The sequence below is a fragment of the Scardinius erythrophthalmus genome (genome assembly GCF_964197995.2).
Source record: "Scardinius erythrophthalmus genome assembly, chromosome: 2".
Classification (NCBI taxonomy): Eukaryota; Metazoa; Chordata; class Actinopteri; order Cypriniformes; family Leuciscidae; genus Scardinius; species Scardinius erythrophthalmus.
Window position 1 is genome coordinate 34,866,717 of NC_138222.1, and position 25,648 is coordinate 34,892,364.

General features: G+C 42.7%; 1 protein-coding gene across 1 annotated transcript in view; it reads left to right on the top strand.

The window, feature by feature from the left end:
• Positions 1 to 21,607, top strand: part of malrd1 (MAM and LDL receptor class A domain containing 1) — a gene marked incomplete at both ends in the record, with an annotated part of 50,788 nt that extends 29,181 nt beyond the window's left edge. Inside the window, 14 exons of the mRNA XM_081354983.1 lie at positions 204 to 361; positions 1,089 to 1,266; positions 2,440 to 2,568; positions 2,667 to 2,819; positions 4,045 to 4,202; positions 4,627 to 4,828; positions 4,913 to 5,191; positions 5,277 to 5,402; positions 12,329 to 12,395; positions 18,330 to 18,412; positions 18,516 to 18,609; positions 18,702 to 18,762; positions 21,085 to 21,168; positions 21,533 to 21,607. Of these exons, the coding sequence (XP_081211109.1) occupies positions 204 to 361; positions 1,089 to 1,266; positions 2,440 to 2,568; positions 2,667 to 2,819; positions 4,045 to 4,202; positions 4,627 to 4,828; positions 4,913 to 5,191; positions 5,277 to 5,402; positions 12,329 to 12,395; positions 18,330 to 18,412; positions 18,516 to 18,609; positions 18,702 to 18,762; positions 21,085 to 21,168; positions 21,533 to 21,607 (1,847 nt within the window). The remainder of the gene's footprint in view (positions 1 to 203; positions 362 to 1,088; positions 1,267 to 2,439; positions 2,569 to 2,666; positions 2,820 to 4,044; positions 4,203 to 4,626; positions 4,829 to 4,912; positions 5,192 to 5,276; positions 5,403 to 12,328; positions 12,396 to 18,329; positions 18,413 to 18,515; positions 18,610 to 18,701; positions 18,763 to 21,084; positions 21,169 to 21,532) is intronic.
• Positions 21,608 to 25,648: the final 4,041 nt, after the last annotated feature.

Sequence of the window (25,648 nt, forward strand, 5' to 3'; positions counted from 1 at the left end):
AATGAGATGGAGTTTTCACTATACATCAGGAGACTGAGCATGAGTTTTATGAGTCTCTTAAGTTTAATTAGTTACAAGGGTGCTATAGAGAGTTCAAGTGTGTGAAGTTTGTGCCATTAAATCTTGACACTAATGCTGGATGAAGGATTTTTTTTTTTATGATATGAAAGCGCAACATTATTAACACCTCTCTCTCTACACAGGCCACTTTGTATATCTGGCAGCCACTCCAGTGGGATTGAAGGGTGATAAAGCTCACATGAGAAGTTCTGTGTGGAAGAAGTCTAGTGCCACATGTAAACTTGCCTTCTGGTACTATATTTCTGAAAAAGCCACAGGAATCATCCGTCTCTTTATTAAGGTAATTGATTAGATCTTAGAGGTAAGTCCGCACACTGACTTTTATAGCTCCAAAAACATTTATTAATAAACAGCACACTTGAGATCTTACCAGGTGGAGCAAACACACAGTGCAACTGGAATATATCACTTAAATCAGGGAATGTGTGGAGGTCTTTATACAGTAGCTCTATTTGACATAAGCTGAAATGTACGACAGCAAGTTGTCAAAACTTGAACCGTGTTCTTGCAAGACTTTTTTCAGTACTGTGTTATGTGTGATTCCTATCTGATATAAACCATTTAGCACTTCAAGTTTATGCTATGAAACATACCTCAAGGGGGTTATGAACCTTGCGTGAATCTGAGAGTATGTGCAATATATTACAGTTGCTGTAAGAAACTCATCCATGTCAGAATAAAGATTTAAAAATGTTAAGATTACGGGGATCATTTATTAAAAAATAATGATTTGCATGGATAAACACTGAAACATTCCATAAAAAAATATTAAAATAAGAATAAAATAATTATAATTAGTATTGTAAATCTTGGTTTCATGGTAACTAACAAAACTTGTCTATAGATAAGAATGCATTTTTTTTTGCTTTTTTAATTGCTTTTTACTAATTTCATAATATGATTTTTTTTTTTATTTCAACAAATTTAGTAAAATGTCTAGATTTTTACAGTATATTAAATTGAATCAGCAAATGTTGTAAGCATTTTGCCTTCATTGTGATGGACAGACAGAAAATGAGCTGAGGGAGTTGTGGACAGAGCGGCAGATGCACAGGGAATGGAGAAGAGCGGAAGTGTCTCTGAGGAACCTGAGGAACTTTATTCTCATATTTGAAGTTGTACGAACACAAGATGTGAGTGGTGGAGCGGCTCTGGACGACCTGCGATTCATTGACTGTGCACCATGTAAGTTTTTTTCCCCCATGCAAGTCAATTAAATTTATTGTCCAACCCCAATTTATTGTTTTAAATAGCGTTGAACAAGCTGATATTTGATATCTGACTAGCTAAGCTTGCAGACATGTTCTATGGACTGGTCCATAGCAAACAAGTGAAAGCTGCAGGCGAGTTTGACTAGTTTGAGCAGTGATGCTCAGGGGGAAGCAACAATGCCAGTTCTCATCTTCACATTTATTTCCCATGAGTCAATATTGTTTCACGTTCATGCATAAGCATGCGACCAGCACAAGGCTCTAAGGGTTGTCCTTAGCACTGCCTGATGGAAAGCAATATCACCATTTAATTGGATAAGAATTGATTTGCTAATTCTGACAAGCCATCAGGGAACAACATGAAAGTCAGAATAAGTTCCTCTTTCAGTTTTCAGGCTTGACATTGAAATTGTCAGATTTAATCTGCATAGTGACACTTCTGAATCACAGTAATTACAGTGTGTAAAGCAGAGATATCAAACCCCATCAATCTGTGTCCAGGCTTCATTCTAAATTTTGTTGAACGTTAGTGGACTGAAGCATTTTTTAAACAAATACAATGTTTTTTATTAGAAATGACTATTCATGGCTTTATCATTATGTGTAAACATGAGTTTTGCTGTTTTTCTAAGAAATATGACCTTTTTGCATTTGTGGTTTCTCTGGGTCTTCACTAAATTCCACCATGTTTTTTTATTTTTTTTATTTTAATGTACATTAATTAAACTAAACTACACTTACTCATAGCTGTCTGTAATGTAATAGGCTAAAACTATAAAAAAAAACTGTAACAGTGTAAATAAATTAGCTCTATCAAAGTGTGAAGAATTAAGTTTCTGATAATTAAACAGGACATATTTTATCCTGAATAATCTTCCATTACTGTCATTTTATGTTTAAATAATTTGAGGATATTCTTGCTAAAAAGCTCTTGATGGATGATGTTTTATTGCTATTTTGAACTTGTTGAATATGGTCATGCTTGTGCATCATTTGGATTTTACATATTTTTATTGTTAGATGTCTTATGTTCTCATTTTTGTTATTAGATTACCTTTTATTTCTTTTTTTAAATTGCACTGTTTTGGATCAGTGAGACAAATAATAATATAATAAATAATAATAAAATAATTTACTTGTGTTTCAGGGGCTGTCCATCCTGGGTCATGCCCCACTGTCACAGATTTTGTGTGTAATAATGGAGATTGTATTGAGTATCATTTGGAGTGTGATGGTAAAGCTGACTGTTCGGATGAGTCCGATGAGTTAGACTGCAGTAAGTACATTAAGTACAGTACATTAAAATTCTTGTCTTTTTATTAACATTGTCTCTTGTATGGAGCTAACATCTCAACTCTGCATTTGTTCTGTTAGTGATTGCTCCAGGAGCTTGTAATTTTGACATGCCTGGTGGCCATTGGCAGGAGACCTGTCAGCTGTCTCAGGATCCTCACGATGACTTTGACTGGGATATAGGCTATGGCAGAATGCATAATGGGACAGGACCATCAGCTGACCACAGCCCAAGTTAGTATAACCTAAACTTTACAGTGCCCTTAAATTAGCTGGGTAATATAAACTATTCAACACATACATATCACCCATGAGTAACACCATAAAAGCTTTATTTTGCTTTAAATTTATTAGAAAAAAAACCTAGAATTTCCTATGAAACAAAATTGAAGCCAGCCGTCTGAATCATCTAATGAAATGCTGCATGATTTAAAAACCAAAGGGTTGGAGCTCAGAAATATCCATCACCAAAAGCCATTTTCCAGCTACTTTATCAGTGAGTGTAATTGAGTTCTGAATTTCTGCCCCTCATATACTCATGCCCTGTTCTGCTGAAAGATCAGTGTCTCTCAATGAAAGTACATTATTTTAATTGTGAAAATGGGTTTGTCCTCTAAAAGGTGATCGATTTACTGAACCTACTATTGATTTTTCATTCCGGACAATGAGTCAAGGAAATTGCTGTACAGAGTGTTTCTCTGAGTAAAATGGTGGAGTCGTGCACTGAAATCTAATGTTTGCTGTTACTGTCTCAATCATAATATTATAATAATATAATCTCCTTTCTGACAAGATAAGAAATTGTTACTAATATTTGTAGAGGTGTAGTGGTGTAAAAGTCTTAAAGTCGATCAGTTTTAATCCTTCTCAGAACTTGATCTTCTGGTAAAAAGATTGATTTCTTTCTGGAGACGTGTGCTGGACTTCTCCAATCAATTAATCTGCTAAACCAGGTATTTTCTTACAAATGACTGCAAGCTCACATCCAGATAGGCCAAAATCCAATCAACAACCAATGGATAGAACTAAATAATCCCCACCAGAACAAATCATTTGTCACTACTTGTGTTTAATCGCGACTTTAATGTGCAGTAGAGTTATTATGTGAGACTTAGTAATGAGAACTGTATTTAGAAGTGTAATAGTGCCTATAATCAAAGGAATGTCATCCTGTTTGAATGTGATAACAAGCTAACAGCACAAGCAATGTGTCTCAATAAACCTAAAAAATAACTATGTTGCTTACCAAAAAAAGTTTCATAAGTTAAATACCTCATGGTAATTGTTCACATATAGAACATTTATTATAAATTAATTTATGTAACATCTAAGTATAAAAACTTAACATATGCCGCTGTGTTTTGCTTCAATTAATTTACATATTAAAGCTATTCTAGCATGCATCCTTAATAAAGTAAATACTTAATGCTGTGAAGACAACATTGGTTTACTCTTTCAGATGGAGGAGGGGGGTACCTGTTTGTGAACTCCAGTGCCCAGACAGAAGGAGACATTGCCAGCTTAATAACCCAGCTGGAGTTTCCTGCCAGTGTCGGTATATGTCATCTGCGCTTTTGGTTCCACATGTACGGTTCACATCACATGGGTACGCTGAAGGTGAGAGAATAATGTGCGTTAACAAAATACGTTTTTGAAAGAGGTCTCTTATGCTTACCTAGGCGGCATTTATTTGATCAAAAATACAGTAAAAACTGTAATATTGTAAAATAGAAAAAAAAAAAAACACGTTTCTGTTTAAATATATTTAAAAATGTAATTTATTGCTGTGATGGTGAAGCTGAATTTTCAGTATCATTACCCCAGTCTTCAGTGTCACATGATCCTTCAGAAATCATGTATGTATATTCACCTCTTCCTTTTTACATTATATGGCAATATTTCACATGCAAAGGTTTAGGAGCACTGTGCAGGAGTTCAATGAATTCCCTTCCACTGCTTTCATTTTATATTGAAAACTGAAATTGAAAGAAAACACGGAGCTTTGAAGGCTGTGTTATGAATTCTGGGTACTTTATTGCAGGTGTATACCGTGGGCCACAGTGGAACACCCTTACTAATGTGGGCAACCTGTGGAAACCATGGAGACAGCTGGCAGTATGCTAATGTGATCTTATCAAATGCATCACCCTTCAGAGTAAGTATTCAGGCAGAAGTGGGAGCTGACCAGTGGACTGACATTGCTGTGGATGACTTCTCTTTCACTAGGCAATGTCTTGTTGGAGGTACAGAACTGCTGATTGCTTTTTATTCTCAGCTCTTCCCAAATTGAAAACTGGGTTTACCATTTTGTTTCTGTGTATGTTCAGGTCCAGTGACCCCTATCCCACAAACATGCCACATAGAGCACTTCAAGTGTTTGTATCTGTTCGAGTGTATACCACTGAGTTGGCACTGTGATGGTGAGGTGGACTGTCTTGACCACTCGGACGAGGAGATGTGTGCGAGTGTGGCTCCTGGCACTACGTCACCTCAAACAGGGTGTGAGACAGGAGAATACCGCTGCATGAACAACAGCTGTATTCCTGCACTACTGCGCTGTGATTCTGTTTTAGATTGCCCAAATGGAGAAGATGAATATGGATGCCGTAAGCATAAATCTGTTTAAAATACATTGTAGTACATCAGAGCTGTAATACAAACATGTGAAATGATCTCTCTGTGTCTCTGTAGCGGTTAAGATATGTGAAGAAGGAGAACTAGTGTGTGAGGCGACTGCAGAATGTGTAGCGTATCAGAGTCGATGCAACAATATTGTTGACTGCCATCCTTTTAACTCTGATGAGTCCAGCTGCTATGGTAACACAAACACATTCATTCATCTAACTTTTGTATTTAAAGGGGTCATATCATTCATGTAATTTTTTTTTAAATCAGTTAATGTTTCTTCTTATATTAATTTTTTTGCACTTAAAAAAACAGTTTTGCTGCTACTTTAAGGCATTATAAGTTATCATTAGTTTTTCTGGTGATCTGTTGGAAATGTAAATTTGCAGAAAATGTAGAAAGAACAGCATTTATTTGAAATGGAAATCTCTTGTGATATATTCACCGTCCTTCTTGATCAATTGAATGTATCCTTTCTGAAAAAAAGTATAATTTTTTTTTCAAATCTAAATTTTTTACTGACCCCAAACTTTTTGAATGGTCATGTATGTGATTTTGTTTTTTAGGAAGAATATTTCTGGGATTTCATTATAATAGTGTTCTCTTACGAGAGGTTCTCTCGTACTGCGTAAATCTTACGCTAGGGGAAAATCTCTTTTTTTCGCGAGATACTGAAGCCAAAAATTATCCTTAATTTTGAAATAATGTAAAACGCGTTGCGGCAGCATACAGACATAGGCGAGACAGCTCGCGCGCCTATTGGCTGCCCTGCGGCAACTGCAGCAGCCTATCGACAAGGCCCTATCGTGACGTCAGCTCCAATGGGGGCGCTTCGCGCCCAATACGTCACGTCCCGCCTAGGGCTATAAATATAGCTTCGAGAGGCTAGCTCACTGATTTTTCATCTCTTCAGCGGAGCATACGCATTGCTGGATCCAGGGAGAAGAAGCCGCGCCATTAGAGAAAGCCTTTCAGCGGGACAAGCCTACATCTGGAGTCGCTGGCCGCGCCGCCTTCAGCCGCCGTTCCTGCTGCGCTATCCGGCGTTATATCCTTTTTCTTGCATTAGTGTGTGTTCGCCGCCGCGACTCACACTCCTTCCCTAAAAGAGCAGAGCGTCTTTTTTAAGATGTCTCGACCCTTCTGTGGCTCGTGCCGAGCCCCACTCAGCGACGGGGACCGCCATGTCATCTGTGTTTCCTGCCTGGGTGAAGGACATGCAGCTCTCGCGCTCGCCGACGGCGGATGCCCTCACTGCGAGTTACTGCCTATGGCGACTCTGAGGACTCGCATGGCATCCTTCCACGAGACTGCACTCCCCGCTGTGACGCCGCACCGTAAGAAGCGCCGTGCTCAGCGGGTCCCTGAGCCTCCTCCCGCCGATATAAGCTCGCCGGTTCGCCCGCCAGCTTCGCCGCCTGCTTCGCCTGAGTCTCTCACCCCCGGACAGTGGCCGCCGCTTCCGCTGGTGACGCAGAAGATGAAGCTGCAGTTATCGAGGAGGACAGCTGCTCTATCCTGGCGTCAGACAGTGAGGATTGGTCGAGCTCTGCGGATCTCGCCCCTTCTTCTGCCCGCGAGCCGTCAGGTAAAAGGGCCAGTATTGAAGCTGAGCTGACGCGTCTGCTCACACAGGCCACAGAGAGCCTCGGCCTCGAGTGGTCAGCGCCCGACGAGCCTGCACGCAACCGGCTGGAAAGTTGTTTCCTGCAGGGGGACCGCGTTTCAACACCTTCAAGACCCGCCCCGTTTCTTCCTGAGCTTCACGAAGAACTCGCAAAGTCTTGGAGCGCCCCCTTCTCGGCCAGGATGCGTACTTCTGCCTCAGCAGCATTCTCCGTTGTGGACGATGCAAAAGGCAGAGGATACCTTTCTCTTCCTCTGGTGGAAGAAGCAGTAGCAGCCCATCTTTGCCCGCCCTCTGCTGGACGGCGCGCTAAGACGGCGCTGCCTTCTAAAGCCTGCCGCACTACGTCAGCCCTGCACAGTCGCGCTTATACCGCCACTGGACAGGCTGCATCAGCACTGCACACTATGGCCACCCTCCAGATCTTCCAGGCCAACCTTCTCCAAAAACTGGACGAGGAAGGCGTGGAAGCTATCAGCGTGCCGGATTTGAGGAGTGCTACCGATCTCGCACTCCGCGCTACAAAATCCGCTGCACAGGCCATAGGGCGGAACATGGCCTCTCTCACCGTTGCTGAGAGACACCTGTGGCTAACGCTCTCGGAGATGCCGGACTCGGAGCGCGCGGCGTTCCTCGACGCCCCCATCTCTCCTGCTGGCCTCTTTAAATCGTCCGTCAAGGACTTCGCGGACAGATTCGCTGAGGTACAGAAGACGTCGCAGGCCATGAAGCACTTTCTGCCAAAGCGCTCTAGCTCCGCAACAGGCCGCTCAAAACAGCCGTCTGCTCGAAGCTCGCAGCCTCCGCCCCCCGCCGCTGCTTCACAGCGCCGACAGGCCCGGGCCCCGAGACCGCGTTATCGCTCTACCGGCCACTGCCCCCCTCTGCGTGGGCGCCGGCCGAAGATTGAGATAAAGCCCGAGGCCTCAAAGTCTTCCTAGCCCGCCTAGGAAAGCGATGGTGTTCAAGTCCCGCTGCGGCCAGACTTCCACCAAAACTTCTCGCTCGTTCAGTTCCAGAAAATGCGACTGTTCCAGTGTATTCTGCAGTAAACAAGTCGGTTACACTGCCCGCTTGCCTGCACACAAACGCCGTTTTTACGGCGACCCAGATCAATCCTATAAAGAGTGTTTTTTCTGGTGTTCCGGCCACCGCCGATGGTGTTATGAGTGTAGTAAAAATGCCCACTGTCCAGTGCCCATTCCTACACACAGACACAGCCCGTCCCACAGGGCTCGCGCACATAAAATCGACTCATGTCGGTTGCGCACTAAATGTAGTGAACGTGCCCACATCCCAGTGCCCACAAACACTACACACTGCATGTCTCTCGGTTTCTGTAAAAACGAAACCAACACACATACAGTCAGCTCAGGCCGACGATGATTTCAGTGCAAATGTGCTCGCCGTCCCGCGCCCACATTCACTCACAGACATGACGAATCCCACGGTTTCCCCCCTGCTCGCCATCTCTCAGCTGCTGTTATCAGCGCGCCCCCCGCCTCGAGCGTTGCAAATGCGGTGTCTATATTACAGCATACCGAAGCTCTCCGGCCGCCACTATGTCACAGCCAGAGCACAGATCTCATTCAACCCCTAGCTATCCATGCAGATGCGTGGGCAAAGCTTCCCGGGGTATCGGAATGGGTGCTGAACGTTATAAAGAGAGGCTATTCGCTACAGTTCGCTCAGCGCCCCCGCCGTTGCGCGGCGCGAATCGAAACCACAGTAGAAAAGGAAGTAGCACATCTACTTCGTGCCGAAGTTGCGAAACTGTTGAGCAAAGGGGCCATAAAGCCTTTAGCACAAGCTCAGAGCGAAGGGGGGCTATACAGCAGACATTTTCTGGTACCGAAAAAAGACAGGGGTCTCAGACCCATTCTGGATCTAAGACAGCTGAACAAAGCGCTTTCAAAACGCCGGTTCAGAATGCTCACGACCAAGAAAATCCTCTCGCAAATTCGCCAGGGGGACTGGTTTGTGTCAATAGATCTGAAGGACGCATATTTCCAAATACAAATAGCGTCACGTCACAGGCGATTTTTGAGATTCGCCTTCGAGGGCCAGGCATATCAATACACAGTCCTGCCGTTCGGCTTGTCCCTAGCACCCCGTACATTCACGATGCGCATGGACGCAGCCCTCGCTCCCCTGAAACTGCGGGGAATGCGAGTTTTGAACTACTTGGACGATTGGCTGATTCTAGCTCAGTCACACTCAGAGCTCATAGAACACAGGACCATTTTACTCGAGCATCTCGAGAATCTGGGTCTCGAAGTCAATTAGGCAGAAAGTTCACTGTCTCCCAGTCAGAGAATATCTTTTCTGGGCACAGAACTGGACTCGCTGTCTATGACGGCTCAGCTATCGCCACAGCGCAGCGCAGACTGGCTAAATAGTTTCAAAGGATGCTGGGTCTCATGGCCGCAGCATCAGCAGTTCTTCAGCTGGGTCTGCTTCTCATGCGCCCACTGCAGTTCTGGCTAAAGGCGCGAGTACCGCGCCGAGCGTGGACCTCTGGTCTTTTTCGCCTCAAGGTCGATCAGAAATGCATATCAGCACTGAAACCTTGGAGAGCGACCGACTGGCACCAGTCAGGTGTAAGCCTGGGGACTTCCTCGAGTGTGAAGGTGGTGTCTACGGACGCCTCCACCTCGGGATGGGGAGCGCTGCTTGAGGACAGACCGTTTTTCGGCCAGTGGTCAGAACGGGAGAAGCTTCTACACATAAACTGCCTGGAAATGATGGCAGTCGACAACGCGCTGAGGCGTTTTCATCCCCAGATAACAGGACACCACGTCTTGGTCCGCTCGGACAACATGTCTGTGGTAGCCTACATAAATCGCCAGGGAGGCATCACATCCCGAAACCTTTACAGTTTGACGGAACGCCTCCTGGTATGGGCTCAGCGCAACCTGCGCTCGCTCAGAGCAGCGCACGTACCTGGCCAACTGAACGTGGGACCAGACAAACTGTCCAGGAACAATGTTCCGGCAGGGGAATGGTCTCTGCACCCGCAGACAGTCCAACTGCTGTGGGAGACATTCGGCAGAGTGAAAATAGACCTGTTTGCGTCTCAAGAAAACGCTCACTGCCCGGAGTTTTTCTCCAAGAGCAGGGATGCGCTGGCCCACGTCTGGCCCCGCTGCCCGCTCTATGCTTTTCCTCCCGTCGCGCTCCTACCTCAGGTGTTAGAGCGGATCAGGGAAAACGGATGCTCAGTGCTACTAGTGGCTCCGTTCTGGAAGAACCAGGCTCGGTTCCCAGTTCTGATGCAGCTGAAGCTGCGGCTCTATTCCTCAAAATGGTCTGTGTTCTCCAGTTGGTGCACAGCGCGTGGGTTTCCACCCTAAGACTGTGGAGTGACGGAGGTTCTCTCCTTCCTACAAGAGCTACTGGATAAGGGAAGAGCCCCATCCACGCTCAAAGTTTATGTGGCGGCTATAGCAGCGTTTTCAAAACCAACGCTTGGCCAGTCACTAGGAAGAAACGATCTGGTCATTCGCTTCCTTAGGGGAGCTAAGAGGTTAAATCCTCCCAGACCTCCCTCAGTTCCCATATGGGACCTTTCTACGGTCTTGGAAGCCATGAAAGGTGCCCCATTCGAGCCGATCCAATCAATAGATATTAAACATCTGTCTTTCAAAACAGTGTTTCTTCTGGCTCTCGCTTCAGTAAAGCGTATAGGGGACTTACAAGCGCTCTCAGTGAGCGCGATGTGTATGGAGTTTGGGCCAAATGACTCAAAAGTCATACTCAAACCGAGGCACGGGTACGTTCCTAAATCCCTCAACACACCGTTTAGGGCGCAGGTCATTTCCCTGTCTGCCCCGCCGGTCTCTAACGAGGAAAAGGATGCCAGCTTCCTTTGCCTGGTCAGGGCATTAAAGGAGTATGTGTCTCGCATGTCTGTCTTCAGACAGACAGAGCAGCTCTTTGTTTCATTATACGGACGTTCTAAGGGACTTGCCGTGTCGAAACAGAGCCTATCCAGATGGATAGTCGATCCTATAGCGCTGGCTTATACCTCTAAGGGCTTGCAGTGCCCATTAGGTGTCAGAGCGCACTCCACGAGAGGTGTGGCCTCGTCGTGGGCTTGGTCTAGTGGGATTGCCTTGCAAGATATCTGTATGGCGGCAGGCTGGGCCTCCCCGTCTACATTTATAAGGTTTTATAACCTAGAGGTTCCCGCTTTACAAGCTAAGCTGCTTTCGGTCTAAAAAATAAAAAATCGGTACTGTCTGCCCCGAGGTTTTCGGCCCAGAATACTGAAACTACTTGAGCAAACGCTCGCTGTTTGATCGCGCAGCTACATGGGCAGTGTATAAGACCCACTATATTTGTCAGTTCAGTCAGTACAGCCCTGACTGTATGAAACATTATAACCGCTCCTATAGGATGTTATGTTTTACAGGAATGATGCTATTTTAGCCACTCTTTCCTGGACTTTCTGTGAGTCCCTTATGACCATGTACTATATGAGTCCGGGCACTTGCATGCACGGCGTTTTACACTGTGTTCCCCTAGCGTAAGATTTACGCAGTACGAGAGAACCTCTCGTAAGAGAACGTACTCGGTTACTAACGTAACCTCGGTTCTCTCTAGCTCCTGCTGTGAAAAACCAGTGAGCTAGCCTCACGAAGCTATATTTATAGCCCTAGGCCATGCCCGTTTCGGCGGGACGTGACGTATTGGGCGCGAAGCGCCCCCATTGGAGCTGACGTCACGATAGGGCCTTGTCGATAGGCTGCTGCAGTTGCCAATAGGCGCGCGAGCTGTCTCGCCTATGTCTGCATGCTGCCGCAACGCGTTTTACATTATTTCAAAATTAAGGATAATTTTTGGCTTCAGTATCTCGCGGAAAAGAGATTTTCCCCTAGCGTTAGATTTACGCAGTACTCGTTCCCTCTCTAGAGAGAACTGAGGTTACGTTAGTAACCGAGTACGTTTTCATAATCATCTGGGTGGAAAAATGATTGTGGTATGAAATCACAAAGCATTGTTCATCAGACAATGTATAAAAAGATGGAAAGAAAAATATCAGTAGTTGCTTCTCTGACTTAATTCCCTAAATTAAGGGTAAAATTTATTTCTTAAAAATTTATGAACAACATAAAGTCTTTTTAAAGGAGTTTTTTGGAGTTACATAATATATTACTTCTCATTAAGTGGGCACTTTCTTCTGGGGACTATCTCTGCAATCATCTGATTAAAGGAGCTGTGCCCCAGGAGCACCGTGGGGGTGAAGTGCCTCGGTCAAGGACACATCATTAATGGAGGCTCTCTGTAACTCTCTTGTTAGGGGTTACCCCCAACTGTGTTGGAACCTGCACCCTTACGCTGCCAGACCATATCTTAAACCACAATGTAATCACCCCAGATCTGCATTAATTAATAGGATGAAATGAGGTCCTTATAGGATTTTATTGTTCAGTATGATTATTATTTTATCATAAGTCAACATTATATGTGGATGTATTTTATTTTTCAGAGTGTCCCTTTGGGTACTGTCTCAATGGAGGGAGATGTGCAGTAAAGGAGAATGGACCAGTGTGCATGTGAGTTCCCTTTCAAGGGAATGAAACACTGCGTCGAGACGCTGTGGGAATGCCTCTGTGTGATTGCATCGTGAAGCATGTGTGAAATCAGTCTAGTGGCGTAACGGAACGTCATAGGCAGTCATCAACCAGGAAACTATAAAGCATAAATGGAAGCACTCTATGTATATATATATATATATATATATATATATATATATATATATATATATATATATATATATATATATATACACACACATACACTGCCAAGTGGTTTTCCCACTTACAAAGCATGCAGAAGTCTGTAATTTTTATCATAGGTACTCTTCAACTGTGAGTGACGGAATCTAAAACAAAAATCCAGAAAATCACATTGTATGATTTTTAAGTAATTAATTTGCATTTTATTGCATGACATAAGTATTTGATACATCAGAAAAGTAGACCTTAATACTTGGTATAGAAACTTTTGTTTTCAATTACAGAGATCAGACGTTTCCTGTGGTTCTTGACCAGGTTTGCACACACTGCAGCAGGGATTTTGGCCCACTCTTCCATACAGACCTTCACCAGATCCTTCAGGTTTCGGGGCTATTGCTGGGCAATACGGACTTTTAGCTCCCTCCAAAGATTTTCTATTGGGTTCAGGTCTGGAGACTGGCTAGGCCACTCCAGGACCTTGAGATGCTTCTTACGGAGCCACTCCTTAGTTGCCCTGGCTATGTGTTTCGGGTCGTTGTCATGCTGGAAGACCCAGCCATGACCCATCTTCAATGCACTTACTGAGGGAAGGAGGTTGTTGGCCAAGATCTCGTGATACATGGCCCCATCCATCCTCCCCTCAATACGGTGCAGTTGTCCTGTCCCCTTTGCAGAAAAGCATTCCCAAAGAATGATGTTTACACCTCCATGCTTCACGGTTGGGATGGTGTTCTTGGGGTTGTACTCATCCTTCTTCTTCCTCCAAACACGGCGAGTGGAGTTTAGACCAAAAAGCTCTATTTTCTGTCTCATCAGACAACATGACCTTCTCCCATTCCTCCTCTGGATCATCCAGATAGTCATTGGCAAACTTCAGACAGGCCTGGACATGCGCTGGCTTGAGCAGGGGGACCTTGCGAGCGCTGCAGAATTTTAATCCATGACGGCGTAGTGTGTTACTGATGGTTTTCTTTGAGACTGTGGTCCCAGCTCTCTTCAGGTCATTGACCAGGTCCTGCCGTGTAGTTCTGGGCTGATCCCTCACCTTCCTCATGATCATTGATGGCCCACGAGGTGAGATCTTGCATGGTGCCTCAGACCGAGGGAGACTGACCGTCATCTTGAACTTCTTCCATTTTCTAATAATTGCGCCAACAGTTGTTGCCTTCTCACCAAGCTGCTTGCCTATTGTCCTGTAGCCCATCCTAGCCTTGTGCAGGTCTACAGTTTTATCCCTGATGTCCTTACACAGCTCTCTGGTCTTGGCCATTGTGGAGAGGTTGGAGTCTGTTTGATTGAGTGTGTGGACAGGTCTTTTATACAGGTACCGAGTTCAAACAGGTGCAGTTAATACAGGTAATGAGTGGAGAACAGGAGGGCTTCTTAAAGAAAAACTAACAGGTCTGTGAGAGCCGGAATTCTTACTGGTTAGTAGGTGATCAAATACTTATGTCATGCAATAAAATGCAAATTAATTATTTAAAAATCATACAATGTGATTTTCTGGATTTTTGTTTCAGTTTCCATCTCTCACAGTTGAAGTGTACATATGATAAAAATTACAGACCTCTACATGCTTTGTAAGTATGAAAACCTGGAAAATCGGCAGCGTATCAAATACTTGTTCTCCCTACTGTATATACATAGAGTGCTATATATATATATATATATATATATATATATAATATATATATTAAAAAAGCCGAGCAAACAACAGTTCAAACCGTGTGCTTGTCCATGCCCTTGTTTTATCACGGGTGGGGGTAGGTAATGCGTATTCGGCCACACGTTGTCAATACTGCAGACATACCAGGTCGCCCTGCTAAGAGAAATTGATGAGGGCGAGGAAGTAAGCATTGACGCCATTAGAGAACTGCGTCAGACTACAGATTTATCTCTCCGGGCCACCAAGGAGATGGCCAATTTAGTCGGCCGCACTACGGCAGCCCTGATGGCCATGGAGAGATAAATGTGATTACATCTGTCAGGAATAAAAGAAAAATATAAAAGTTTTCTTCTAAATGCCCCGCTTTCCCCTCCTGGCCTTTTTGGCGATGCTGTCACCTCAGTCGTCAAGAGGTTTCAGGAGTCAAAGAAACAGGCGGCGGCGTTCCAGATGTTTATTTCTCTCTGTCCTCGCGTCTCTGAGGCTGTTGGGCGTCTACAAGCTGCTCTCATCGAGCGCAGAAAAAGCAGAGCATTGCCCCCCACAAAAACACTGGGGGTCGGGGCATCACTCACAGCCGAAGTCTACGAAGAATAAAGTGGATACGAGGACCGTTATTGTCTCTAAGAAGACTTCAGCGAAGAAGTCTCCTAAGGGTAGTACCCTCAGGGGTAGTGGTCAACACTTCATTATAAGGTGCCCATTTTCCCTCTGTGCCCTCAGGGGGCTGGTCTGCCAACCCCGCCACCTTGTGTGCTTCGGGGTGCAGCTGTCTCTAGCGATCCTCTGAGGAGGTTTGCAGAGAAGTCAGTTTGGCCATTCCATACAGGTTCGTTACTTCAAGGCTGTTCAAGTAACAACAGAGGCCAGTCTCGAGAGACTGGTTCCTTTAGTAGAATTTCTGGCAGCATGGAAACTACTATAATATATCTCAAAATATATTATATTTTATATCTATATCTCAACGGGTCCTGCTGACGGTAATAAAGGGTTACAGAACTCAGTTCTGGTCTTGCCCGCCCAGGTTCAAAAGGGTTTTACCCACAGTGGTAGATGCCAAGCAGGCTCTAGTCATGGAGCAAGAAGTAAAGGCTCTGCTGGACAAGGGGGCCATAGAGCATGTTCCTCCTCCCAGCAGAGAATCCGGGTTTTACAGCCAGTACTTTATAGTTCCAAAAAAGGATGGGAGGTTGTGTCCTATCTTAGATCTGCGCCATCTAAATTGTTCTGTAAAGAAGCTCAAATTCAACATGCTCACTTTAAAGCAAACCGTGTCACAAATCAGGTCTGAGGACTGGTTTGTCACGATAGATGTCAAGGACCCATACTTCCACGTCTCCATCCTCCCACAACACAGGAAGTTCCTGAAGTTCGCTTTCGGGGGCAAAGCGTACCGATATCGAGTTCTTCCTTTTTGGCCTAGCTTCATCAGCCCGCACGTTCACAAAATGCGTGGATACAGCTCTGGCACTCCAGAGCATTCGCGTGTTGAATTACATTGACGATTGGTTGACTCTAGCTCAATCAGATCACATGGAATTTCAGCATCACCCATATGAGGAAGTTGGGGTTAAGGCTCAACGTCAAGAAAAGTGTGCTTCTTCCAGCTCTGAGATCCACTTTTCTAGGCGTGGTTTGGGATTCGATGACGATGCAGGCACATCTCTCTTCTACTATTATCGCTTAGATTATCTCAGCTTCAAACAGTTTCAAGGACTGTTGGGTCTCATGGCAGCTGCGTCCAACGTGATACCTTTTGGCTTGCAGGGTCATGTGGCTATGTCTACGTGCCTTGGTTATGTGGAAAAAAACTTGGTTTCCTTCCCAAGGCCCTGTGTTGGGGGCTTCTTGTCGTCAGGTAACGCTAACAATGGATATAACCCTCATGGGCTGGGCAGCGATCATGAGTGGTCGCTCGGCTCAAGGTCTGTGGCAGGTTTGTGTTTCTAGCACTCAAACACTTCATCCCAGCCGGCCTGGGATTTGACCATTGTAATGGAAGGCCAGGAGGTTCCTGGAGGTTCCAGAAAATTTCCTCACCCTTAAGACTTTTTTCCTCCTTGCTATTTTGTCTCTTAAAAGAATTGGAGACTACAGGCCCTGTCGGTAGCTCCTTCGTGCCTAGAATTTGCACTGGGAATGGTGAAAGCCTTTCTTCACCCTAGGCAGGGTAATATGCCTATGGTCCCCACTAATATCGCAGGGCCTATTGTGCTGCAGGCCTTCTTTCCTCCACCCTTTTAAACATCAGACCTAGAGAAACTTAATCTGCTGTGCCCAGTCAGGGCATTAGATGCATTGCCTACGTCCACAGAGCTGCGCTGTGGCAAAAGTCAGAACAGTTATTTGTCTGTTTTGGGTCAAAGGGTGCCCAGCATCTAAGCAGAAGATGAGTAACTAGGTAGTCAAGGCCATCTCACTTGCTTACGAGTCGGCTGGTCAGCCTTCACGTAATGCTGTTCGGGCACACTCCACTAAAAGTATGACTGGGAGTTTCCCCTTCAAGACATCTGTGATGCTGAAGACGGAACGAGACGCTGCGTCGCCCAGCCATACTCCCTGTATGTCTGTGATCAACTTGCTTCAGCCTATCAGAAGTTAGCACTGGTTGTTCAAGGTATGCTTTATAGCATCCTGTTTAATGACGTCACCTGCCTATGGCGTTCCGTCACGCCATTGGACTGATTTCACACATGCTTCACGAAGCAGTCACGCAGAGGCGTTCCAACAGCGCCTCAACGCAGTGTCTTGTTCCCTCTTCAAAGTACCAGGGTTACAGTCGTGACCTTCAGTAAGACGTTCCTCAAGCACAATAATGGACACAATATATAAACAATAAATATATGCAACAGAAGTGGATCCCAAAAGATTAATAATGAAATACAACATTTTTCAAAAGGAATAGTGTATTTGGTACCACTTATATTAAGTGTCTTTAACTACAGTACTGACATTTCAGTTAATTATTTGATACAATACTCTTATGTATGTTTATACATTGTACTTCTATTTAATTTAATTAATTGCACTGTTGATGCTTTCCTTTACACCTTAACCCACCCTTAAACCCAACCATGCCACCAAACCTGTCCCTAACCTTATATGCATCCCACCTCAATAGCAGCTAACGTGTTTTGCAATACAAAACAATTAGTACATTGCACATTGTTTTATCTTTGTAATCACTCCTTTTGTACTCATGCCTATTAACATTATATTGAAATGTATTATAGCTAGTAATACAAATTCATGAAACATATAGGTTCGTTATGAAGGCCAAATATGATTTTTGTTGGACTAAAGTCTTTGCAAAACGTCTTTGTAATTGTGGTTTGAAAAAACCTAAAATCTCCTTTCAGTTTTACCTGGGGGGAAAAAGTCCCCACCTTCACCTGTCAGTCATGGTCAGGTGGATGACAAGACTCTGTTGGAGATCTTTCATTGAATTATTCATGCTGTTCTACTGTGCAAGCCGAATATCACATTGAAATGTGAGCGAGTTATACAAAGAGTATCAGCACCCTGGCCCTTAGTTTAAACATGTACTTTTCAGTGGACTGCCAAAGCATGCTTTCTGTAATTACTGTTCCTTGTGCCAAGAAACACAATCTTTCTTCGTTTGAATCAACCCCCCTAAGCCTCAAATGTTTTCTCTCTCCTTGTCTTTCTCTTTGAAATGGTGTATGTCATCACTAATAAATTACGAGAATTACTTAAGTTGCTTGTTCACAGACACAAGTGTATCTGTGTGCATGAGGTTGATTTCAGAATAGCTTAAGGACTATTCCTTATGTGAAAGGATCTTCCCTATAGGCAAGAAAAGTAAAAGAAAACACAGGGAGAAAGTAAAAGAAAGGAAGGGACAAAAAGAGAATGTGTGTCTTTTTCTTATTTCAGGAGCCAAGGGAAGGCTGTTGCTGATATTGAGCTCATGTGGATGCCTCCAAGCAAATTTTCATGCAATTATTTATTTAATTTTCTTTTGGAAAGTTGATGAGCCAACATTCCCTTTTGAATCATTTCTGCCATTCAAAGTCTGTGTGTGCGTGTTTGTGCAATAATGATGTTTTTCTGTCTTTCTCTAGTTGTCCATCACAGTGGATTGGGAATCGTTGCCAAGAAAAATCATTTACTCCCACAACATCTGTGGTACCGGATAGTAAACTAGGTAATTGGATGGGTGAGTATACCTATGCAGTTATTTGAATATAAATGTACTTTTTTCCCATGCAGATAATCAACTAATATATATATACACAATAACTCTGCAGCTATCAGTGTTGGACTAAGTGTAATTGTGATCCTGGTAGTCATTGCAACTGGAGTCATTTTGTTCTGGTTATTTCAAAAGAGACATTCACAAAAGTAAGTCCATTCACATTAAGATGAACTCTACATAATTAGAAAGTGTCTGTGTATATGTGTTGGTATTGACTGCTTTTTTCTTGACTGAAAAGAGACTCCGGTCTTATTGCTAATGAAGAGTTGGATAGCTCAACCTTTGACTTGCTGAAAAAGGTCAGTCATATACCATAATATTTAAATTTCATGATCAAATTGATTTCTCTGACAGCTTATATCATGCAATTGTGTGTTTGTTTATAAATAGAGATCTTCATTTTCACTGCCTTGTTTTATATGTTGGATTTATCTCCTCACATTCCCTAGACACTCTTTTTCCATTTTCTTTTTTTTCCCACTTACTGCCTGTTTTCCACTTTGGAGTGAACAGTGTTAGTCAGTAATTTGAACCGCTCTGCAGGTGTGAGAGAGAGTTCTGTCACACTGTTGATGGGAAATATTGACCCGCAAGCCTAAGTTTGTGTGTTTGTGTTGGTGTGAGCATGTGTGCATTTAACACGCAGTGCTAAACTCGCTGTATTCTGCATGCGACATGCAGTCATTTTCACTCTCCTGTGCAGTGAGGGGCAGTTTTCAGTGAAGCCTGGCATATTTTAATGGCTAACTGAGATTTCTCCACATTTTGCTCAGTTATGCATTAATGTCAATGAGCTGCTTCAGAAATCTAATTCAATGGGAGCCCCGGTGTTTGGTTTTGTCATTCTAGTCACTTAAAACACTTATGTAATGTAATTGGAATTTATTAGGGGTTCAAGCACGAAGTGCTGAAACCCAATTGTAATTGTAAGGATTCGTAAAACGCATCGTGCAGGGCAAACCGTAAGGCCTAGAGACTTGAAACCTGGCCAGATGGTAGGCCTCAATTTGGGGACAACCTATCAGAGTATGACCCCGATTGGCCCATAGGTGGCGCTACAGCAAGCAAAAGTACAAAATCGCTCATAACTCTTAGACCGTTTGACCCAGACCCAAGTGTCTTACATCACTGTGATCCCTGGCTCAAGGCGGACAATGCCTCAAATGGCTATCTCCAAAAAATTTCCGTTATGTCGAATTTTGTCCGAAACCTACTTTTGTGAACTAGTCCCTGGTTTTTGGCCCGATCGGAACCAGACCAGTCTAGGACAATTCTCTGGACTCTCTAGATCAATAATTATCGAAAAAAAGTTGAACTTTTGCATCTGGGTGGCTGTAACAGGGTCATTTATCTTTTAAATCTAATCTTTATCATTATCCAGCATTGGCTGGTGAACAAATGTTTAAAACCATAATTTTTTTCAAAGAATTAGGGTGCACTGGTACTATAGATTTATATCATTTGCGCATTCTCCATCATGGATATTTTATGGTTTCAGGCCTACATTTTGGTTCAACCTATAGCCCAACAGCATAGTTGGCATGACGGTCTTAAATGCTTGAACCCAGTTAATTGCTGCTTGCAGCTATATTTTTGCTTGAAATTTGACTGTGAACTTCGAAGACGCTATATACTAATTATTATTATTGTTTTTCCTATAACTGACATTTTACTAAAGGGGTCATATAAAAATAAAATTTTGTGCATTTGGTTTAATGCAATGTGTTTACGCAGTTTTAGGTTAAAAAAAGTCATTATTTTACACATACCGTACATTATTGCTCCTCTATGCCCTGCCTTATTGAAACGCGTCAATTTTTACAAAGTTCATTGTTCTGAAAAGCGCAGTGTGCTCTGATTGGCCAGCGATCCAGTGCATTGTGATTGGCCCGGGTTTGGGGGGGGTGACACTATGTAAACATAAAACTATGTGTGTATTGTGATCGTAGAAACGACATACAAGCGTGACTATTATATGCTCAAAACTCACGTTTGAATAGTTTGTAGCATATTATTAAAATATGGAAACATACTTACAGGCTGTGTCTGTGATTCAGAAGCGCCAGACTGTACTTGCAAAGATTGCCCTACTTTTTAGAATCAGTCTTTGTGCACAGCCGGCCTTGTACTCTCCCAGGTTCTGGAAATAGTCCTCCGAAAAATGCACAGCACACAGTCGAATATTTTGTTTGAACTGTTCTGGAACAGTGTTGTAAATAAAGCTTAACCACTGTTTTCTAATTATGTCCTCTTTTGAAAGGCCAAACAAAGTAGGCTTTCACAACGAAAAACACAGCGTCTCCACGACATGGCGCGTCGGCGAAACAATAACACAGCGAGAATAAAAGTTACGCCTTCTTTATTTGCGTATACTGTACATTTGGGTGGTGTTATGAAACACTGACGTAGATTTGTGGGGCCGTGTTTGAATGAAGCGTTTTAGGAAGGCGTGGCTGAGCCTTAAATTTGACAGAAAATCTCTTTGCGTTTGAGACTTTGAGCTTTGTAACTCTGCAGATCTTATACATACACAAACAGCTGCATAACACACTAAAGAGAAAGGAAAACAAGGAATCGCATCATATGACCCCTTTAAGTTAACTTGCTAATTCTTGTTTCAGCTGCCCTCCCTTGACATTAGACCAAGGTGGCCTGTACATCCTCAACTAAACATCAGCGTTTACCCATGGAAAGATGATTCAAAGGTATGAAACTCCAGTTGTCATAATTAACATAATGACTGACCATTCAGTTTAACTCCAAAAACACTTTAACTTTTAAATGGCTCTGCACTCAGTTTTACTGGCAGCAGTTATAGTTTTGATATGCCGTGATATGACTTGGGATCGGAGGACGAGGACCTTCGAGTAATACCTTTAATGTTCTGCTTAAGTAATAAATAAAAATAAGGTACCAGAGAAGAGAAGGCAGCTGAGGACAAATGTATATCATAATGTCTCATCATAATGATGGGATGCAATTGCTGGCTCTGTGTAAATGTACTATAAGTATAATCAGTGCTTTTCATTTGTACATCTTGGCCTGTCTTTGCTTGTGTGTGCTATTCAGGTCTCCAGCTCAAAGGAAAGCAAGCTCTCTTTCTCCAACCCACTCTACAAGTGCCCAAACAGTTCTGAAGCTTGAAGAAAACAGACACGCAAACTCTGGCCGTCATGCCCCTATAGATTTAAAGCGCTTTCCACTTCATTTGAGCCTCCCTGACAACATGGCTGTACTTGCCGAGGGTATATTGGTTTGTTTTTTACACAAACTCATGGAAGGAAAAGTGCAAACACAAACAAGTTCCAATTAAGCAGAATGAGCAGTTGAACTTTATCAGTCATAAAAAGTTTCTTAAGAATCTGACATAACTCATTCCACATGTTGTTAAGTCTCTATACTATGAGGCGCTGAAATTACATTTCCATCTTATTTTACAAGAGCCAACACTTTATGTCAGTGCCTGCTGATAGATGCCTATGAAGGTCCAACAGCAACAGATACATAACCATGGCAAAGTCAAATGTTCATGTTCAGCTACAAAAAAATGTATTTCTGTGATTTGAAAGGCAATTTATGTTTGTTTTTTAGCACCATGTTTTTTGTTTCAGTGAAAATGCCAAACAATATCTTACAGAAAATAAAGGGAAAGCTAAGAAAATCATATCTTTATTAAAAATTAAATATTTAAGATGACCAACAATATAACATTAATCCGGGAAGGTTTATCAAATCTAATATGGACTCAGGGTGCCATTTCAGAGATTGTTTTGCTTTTAGCCTGCTCTCCTTCCAGATCTCTGTGGTTTTGAGAATATTGTATTTTCATTACTTCAAATGTGCGTTCAATCACCACTTAATCTCCTTTTTGGATTCAGGCAGACCACATTTTGACAGATGATAAAATTGAAAACTATAATGATACCAAAACATGAACAAAGACAAGTGAAATAGTAGGCTAAACTGTGCTGATGCAGTGTTTAAGTGAAAAGGAAAATTATCTGGGTACCAGAAAACTGTAACAAAAGCTGTAAATGTATGAACTCGGTTGAAATATGAAATTTTTCAGTGCTATAAACTGTTACATTGTGGTGTTTTTAATCCTGCAAACTTTTTCCTTTTATTTCTGGTTCTTTTTTACCAGTACTCAAAACAAATGCTTTGGTTTATCATAGCAAGTACAAAGCATAAAATGAAACATGATGATTTTAAAAAGTGTACGAGTCATTGCTCAGACTGTTGCACAATGTGACTCTGCTCAAAGATGGGATCCATGGGAGATTATGGATCTATTAAAAACATACAAAAGGGATTTCTGAAATGTGCTGCACATTACATTTAAGCTTGAACTTTTACAAACTATTAGACATTTTTAGTGTCAGCTAATATAGGCACAATCAACCATTCTTTATGATCTACAAAACTTTGTAATTTTCATAATCTGATTGAAGCTTACACTTTAGAAAATGTCTACAAGATTATAATTAATGATAATGAAAATATACCACTGGACTTCTGTTGTTATTCAACATGTAGGACAATGTTGACGTCAGTATAACTACAGTCAATATAGAATGACAACACCATGGCAACAGCACCCAACAAAAAGACGTCTGCATACCTCTGAGTCAATACACAAGTATAATTCTCAATCACTGTTATATTATCAGGTGAAAACTGACAGAAAGTCAAATAATTTTCATGGTATTGTTGGAAAGTTTTCTTTCATCGAAGCAGAGACCAGGAGACGTTGGGATCACGTTCAAACAAAGTTATTCTTTATTGAGCGCAGCTGCAATTTGTTCAACATAATCTAAAGTATATAACTGTACATGGTGTCTTATAGGCATTTTAGGAGGAGGGACTTTTGAAGGTGGAGACAAATTCAAACAAAGCATGTAACAGGTTTAGGTAACACCCTAGACTGAGGGTCTGGCCAATCCTAATTCAATCAGCATGAGGCTCCAAGAGCCATTTGGGCTCCGAAAGCCATTTGCAGAACAAAAGGTGAGATTCTCAGTGAATCATTTGTGTGCTAATCCCCCCAGTCTGAGTGAAACTGGGGCTTCAAGAGCCATTTAAGACAATAAGGAGAGAACAGGAATTGCAACTTTGCTGAGATCTTAACCTTAAAATCTAAAATCAGTATTCTTCACCATGATGTTATGTAAGGAAGCATATCTGAAATAGATTCTTAAATTTGTAACCCTTCAGTCCCCTCTTTGAGAGTTCTTTAAAACTCTCACAAAATACAAATTTAGACACTTAAAAGTTCATTCTTGTAACTTGAAAAAGTTACAGGCACATATAACTTATTCTGAGTTGTGTCCTTGATTTACATGAGTGTCATAGTTCTTCTCAAAATCATAACTGTTGACACATACGACGCAGGGTGTAAAATGTCGTATAAACTACATGATTACACAGAAAACCGTGTAGCATAAGAGTGGAAGTCTTGAAAGTCCATGGTGCCTGAATTGCTGCGAAGTCTGTTTCCTGTAGAGTCCATTTCCCACGTAGAGTCGCTCTGATGACTCGTCCCTCATGAGGCTTGTTCATGGAAATCTTAGGTGATGCTTTACACCAGGTTTCTGCTTGCGAAGACATCAACACATACCTGTAACACAAGAAAACAAAGAAAACAGCAGACCAGCAGTATTCATGCATAGACTTCATTCTTCCATAAGTCTGTTGATCATATAGTGGTTTTAAGTCTAACTTTTATCAAAGTAAAACATTGTGATCGTTTAGTGTTTTTTCTTTTTCTAATCTTAATTGACTCGACACCGATGGACCAGTGAGGTGCGGGGATAAATGGGGGATGAGGAAATCTTCACCACAAGGTTTTGCCCCCGAGGCCTGTTGCACTTCGGTTCTTCCCTGGGCTCCGCACTGGTCTGCGTGTCCTATTCTGTCCCTGTGTTGTGTGCACACTGTACAGTGTGTGAGAAAATTGGCAAATTTCCATTCTCCAGTGAAACATCAGTCCTAGAAGACATCATAACAGAGGATGGTGTCTGATTGTAATGTTCTGCAGTATAACATTTAAGGCTGTGAGTATACTGAATGTCCCCCAAACAAATTTTGATATTTTTAGGTCAAACCGTTCTTGTCTCTCAGTCATTTGATGCAGGTCTATGGACACTGTCTCAAAGAGCATGCACAGAGTCCAAATTAAAACAATTCCCCATCGTCCAAATTAAACAATTCCCCATCGTAAGTACACATTGATGGCCTAAGACACGAAACGAGCGGTTTGTGTGAGAAAACAAACAGTATTTATATCGTTTTTAGCTCTTATACACAGCCACGTCCAAGTGATCTGAGGGCGCTCGCGCATCCTGGTGTGTGACGTATGCGCAGACTGGTGCATAGATATATACACTAGATGTCGCCTTGTCTACGGCAGTTCATTGGAACGAATGTCTTTAAGGCGACATCTAGTGTATATATATCTATACTGCGCCCCTAGATCAGATCACTTGGACGTGGCTGTGTATAAGAGGCCAAAACGATATAAATACTGTTCGTTTTCTCACACAAACCGCTCGTTTCGTGTCTTAGGCCATCAATGTGTACTTACGATGGGGAATTGTTTAATTTGGACGATGGGGAATTGTTTTAATTTGGACTCTGTGCATGCTCTTTGAGACAGTGTCCATAGACCTGCATCAAATGACTGAGAGACAAGAATGATTTGACCTAAAAATATCAAAATTGAAACTACTGTGGAAAAAAAGACACCTACATCTTGGATGCCCTTGAGGTAAGCTAAAACATACCAAAATTTAATTTCAAAGTGAACTATCCCTTTAACAGAAACTGCTGCAATTCTTACTCTCTCTTTGACATCAGAGTCTCTTTCCCAAGTAACTAAACTGTCCAAGTTGTCTTGCAGGGTTCTCGTACACCATGTGATGTTTAAGTAAGGCAACGCCTTTCTGTGTTCTGGCAAAAGACAATGAAATCATGTGCGAACCAAAGGGCCATTATCACCTAACACCTTCTCTGGAGTGTCTGCAATTCCACTGTACGCTGCAGCTGACTGACAGAATCGTTCTGTGTACTCACAAACAGTTTCACCCTTCTTCTGTACACAATTGGTAATTTTCGACCAATCGATTTTGGGTCCTAAGATATTCTTTAGGATTTTCAAAACACCTTCTCTCAAATCGCCCTTACTGG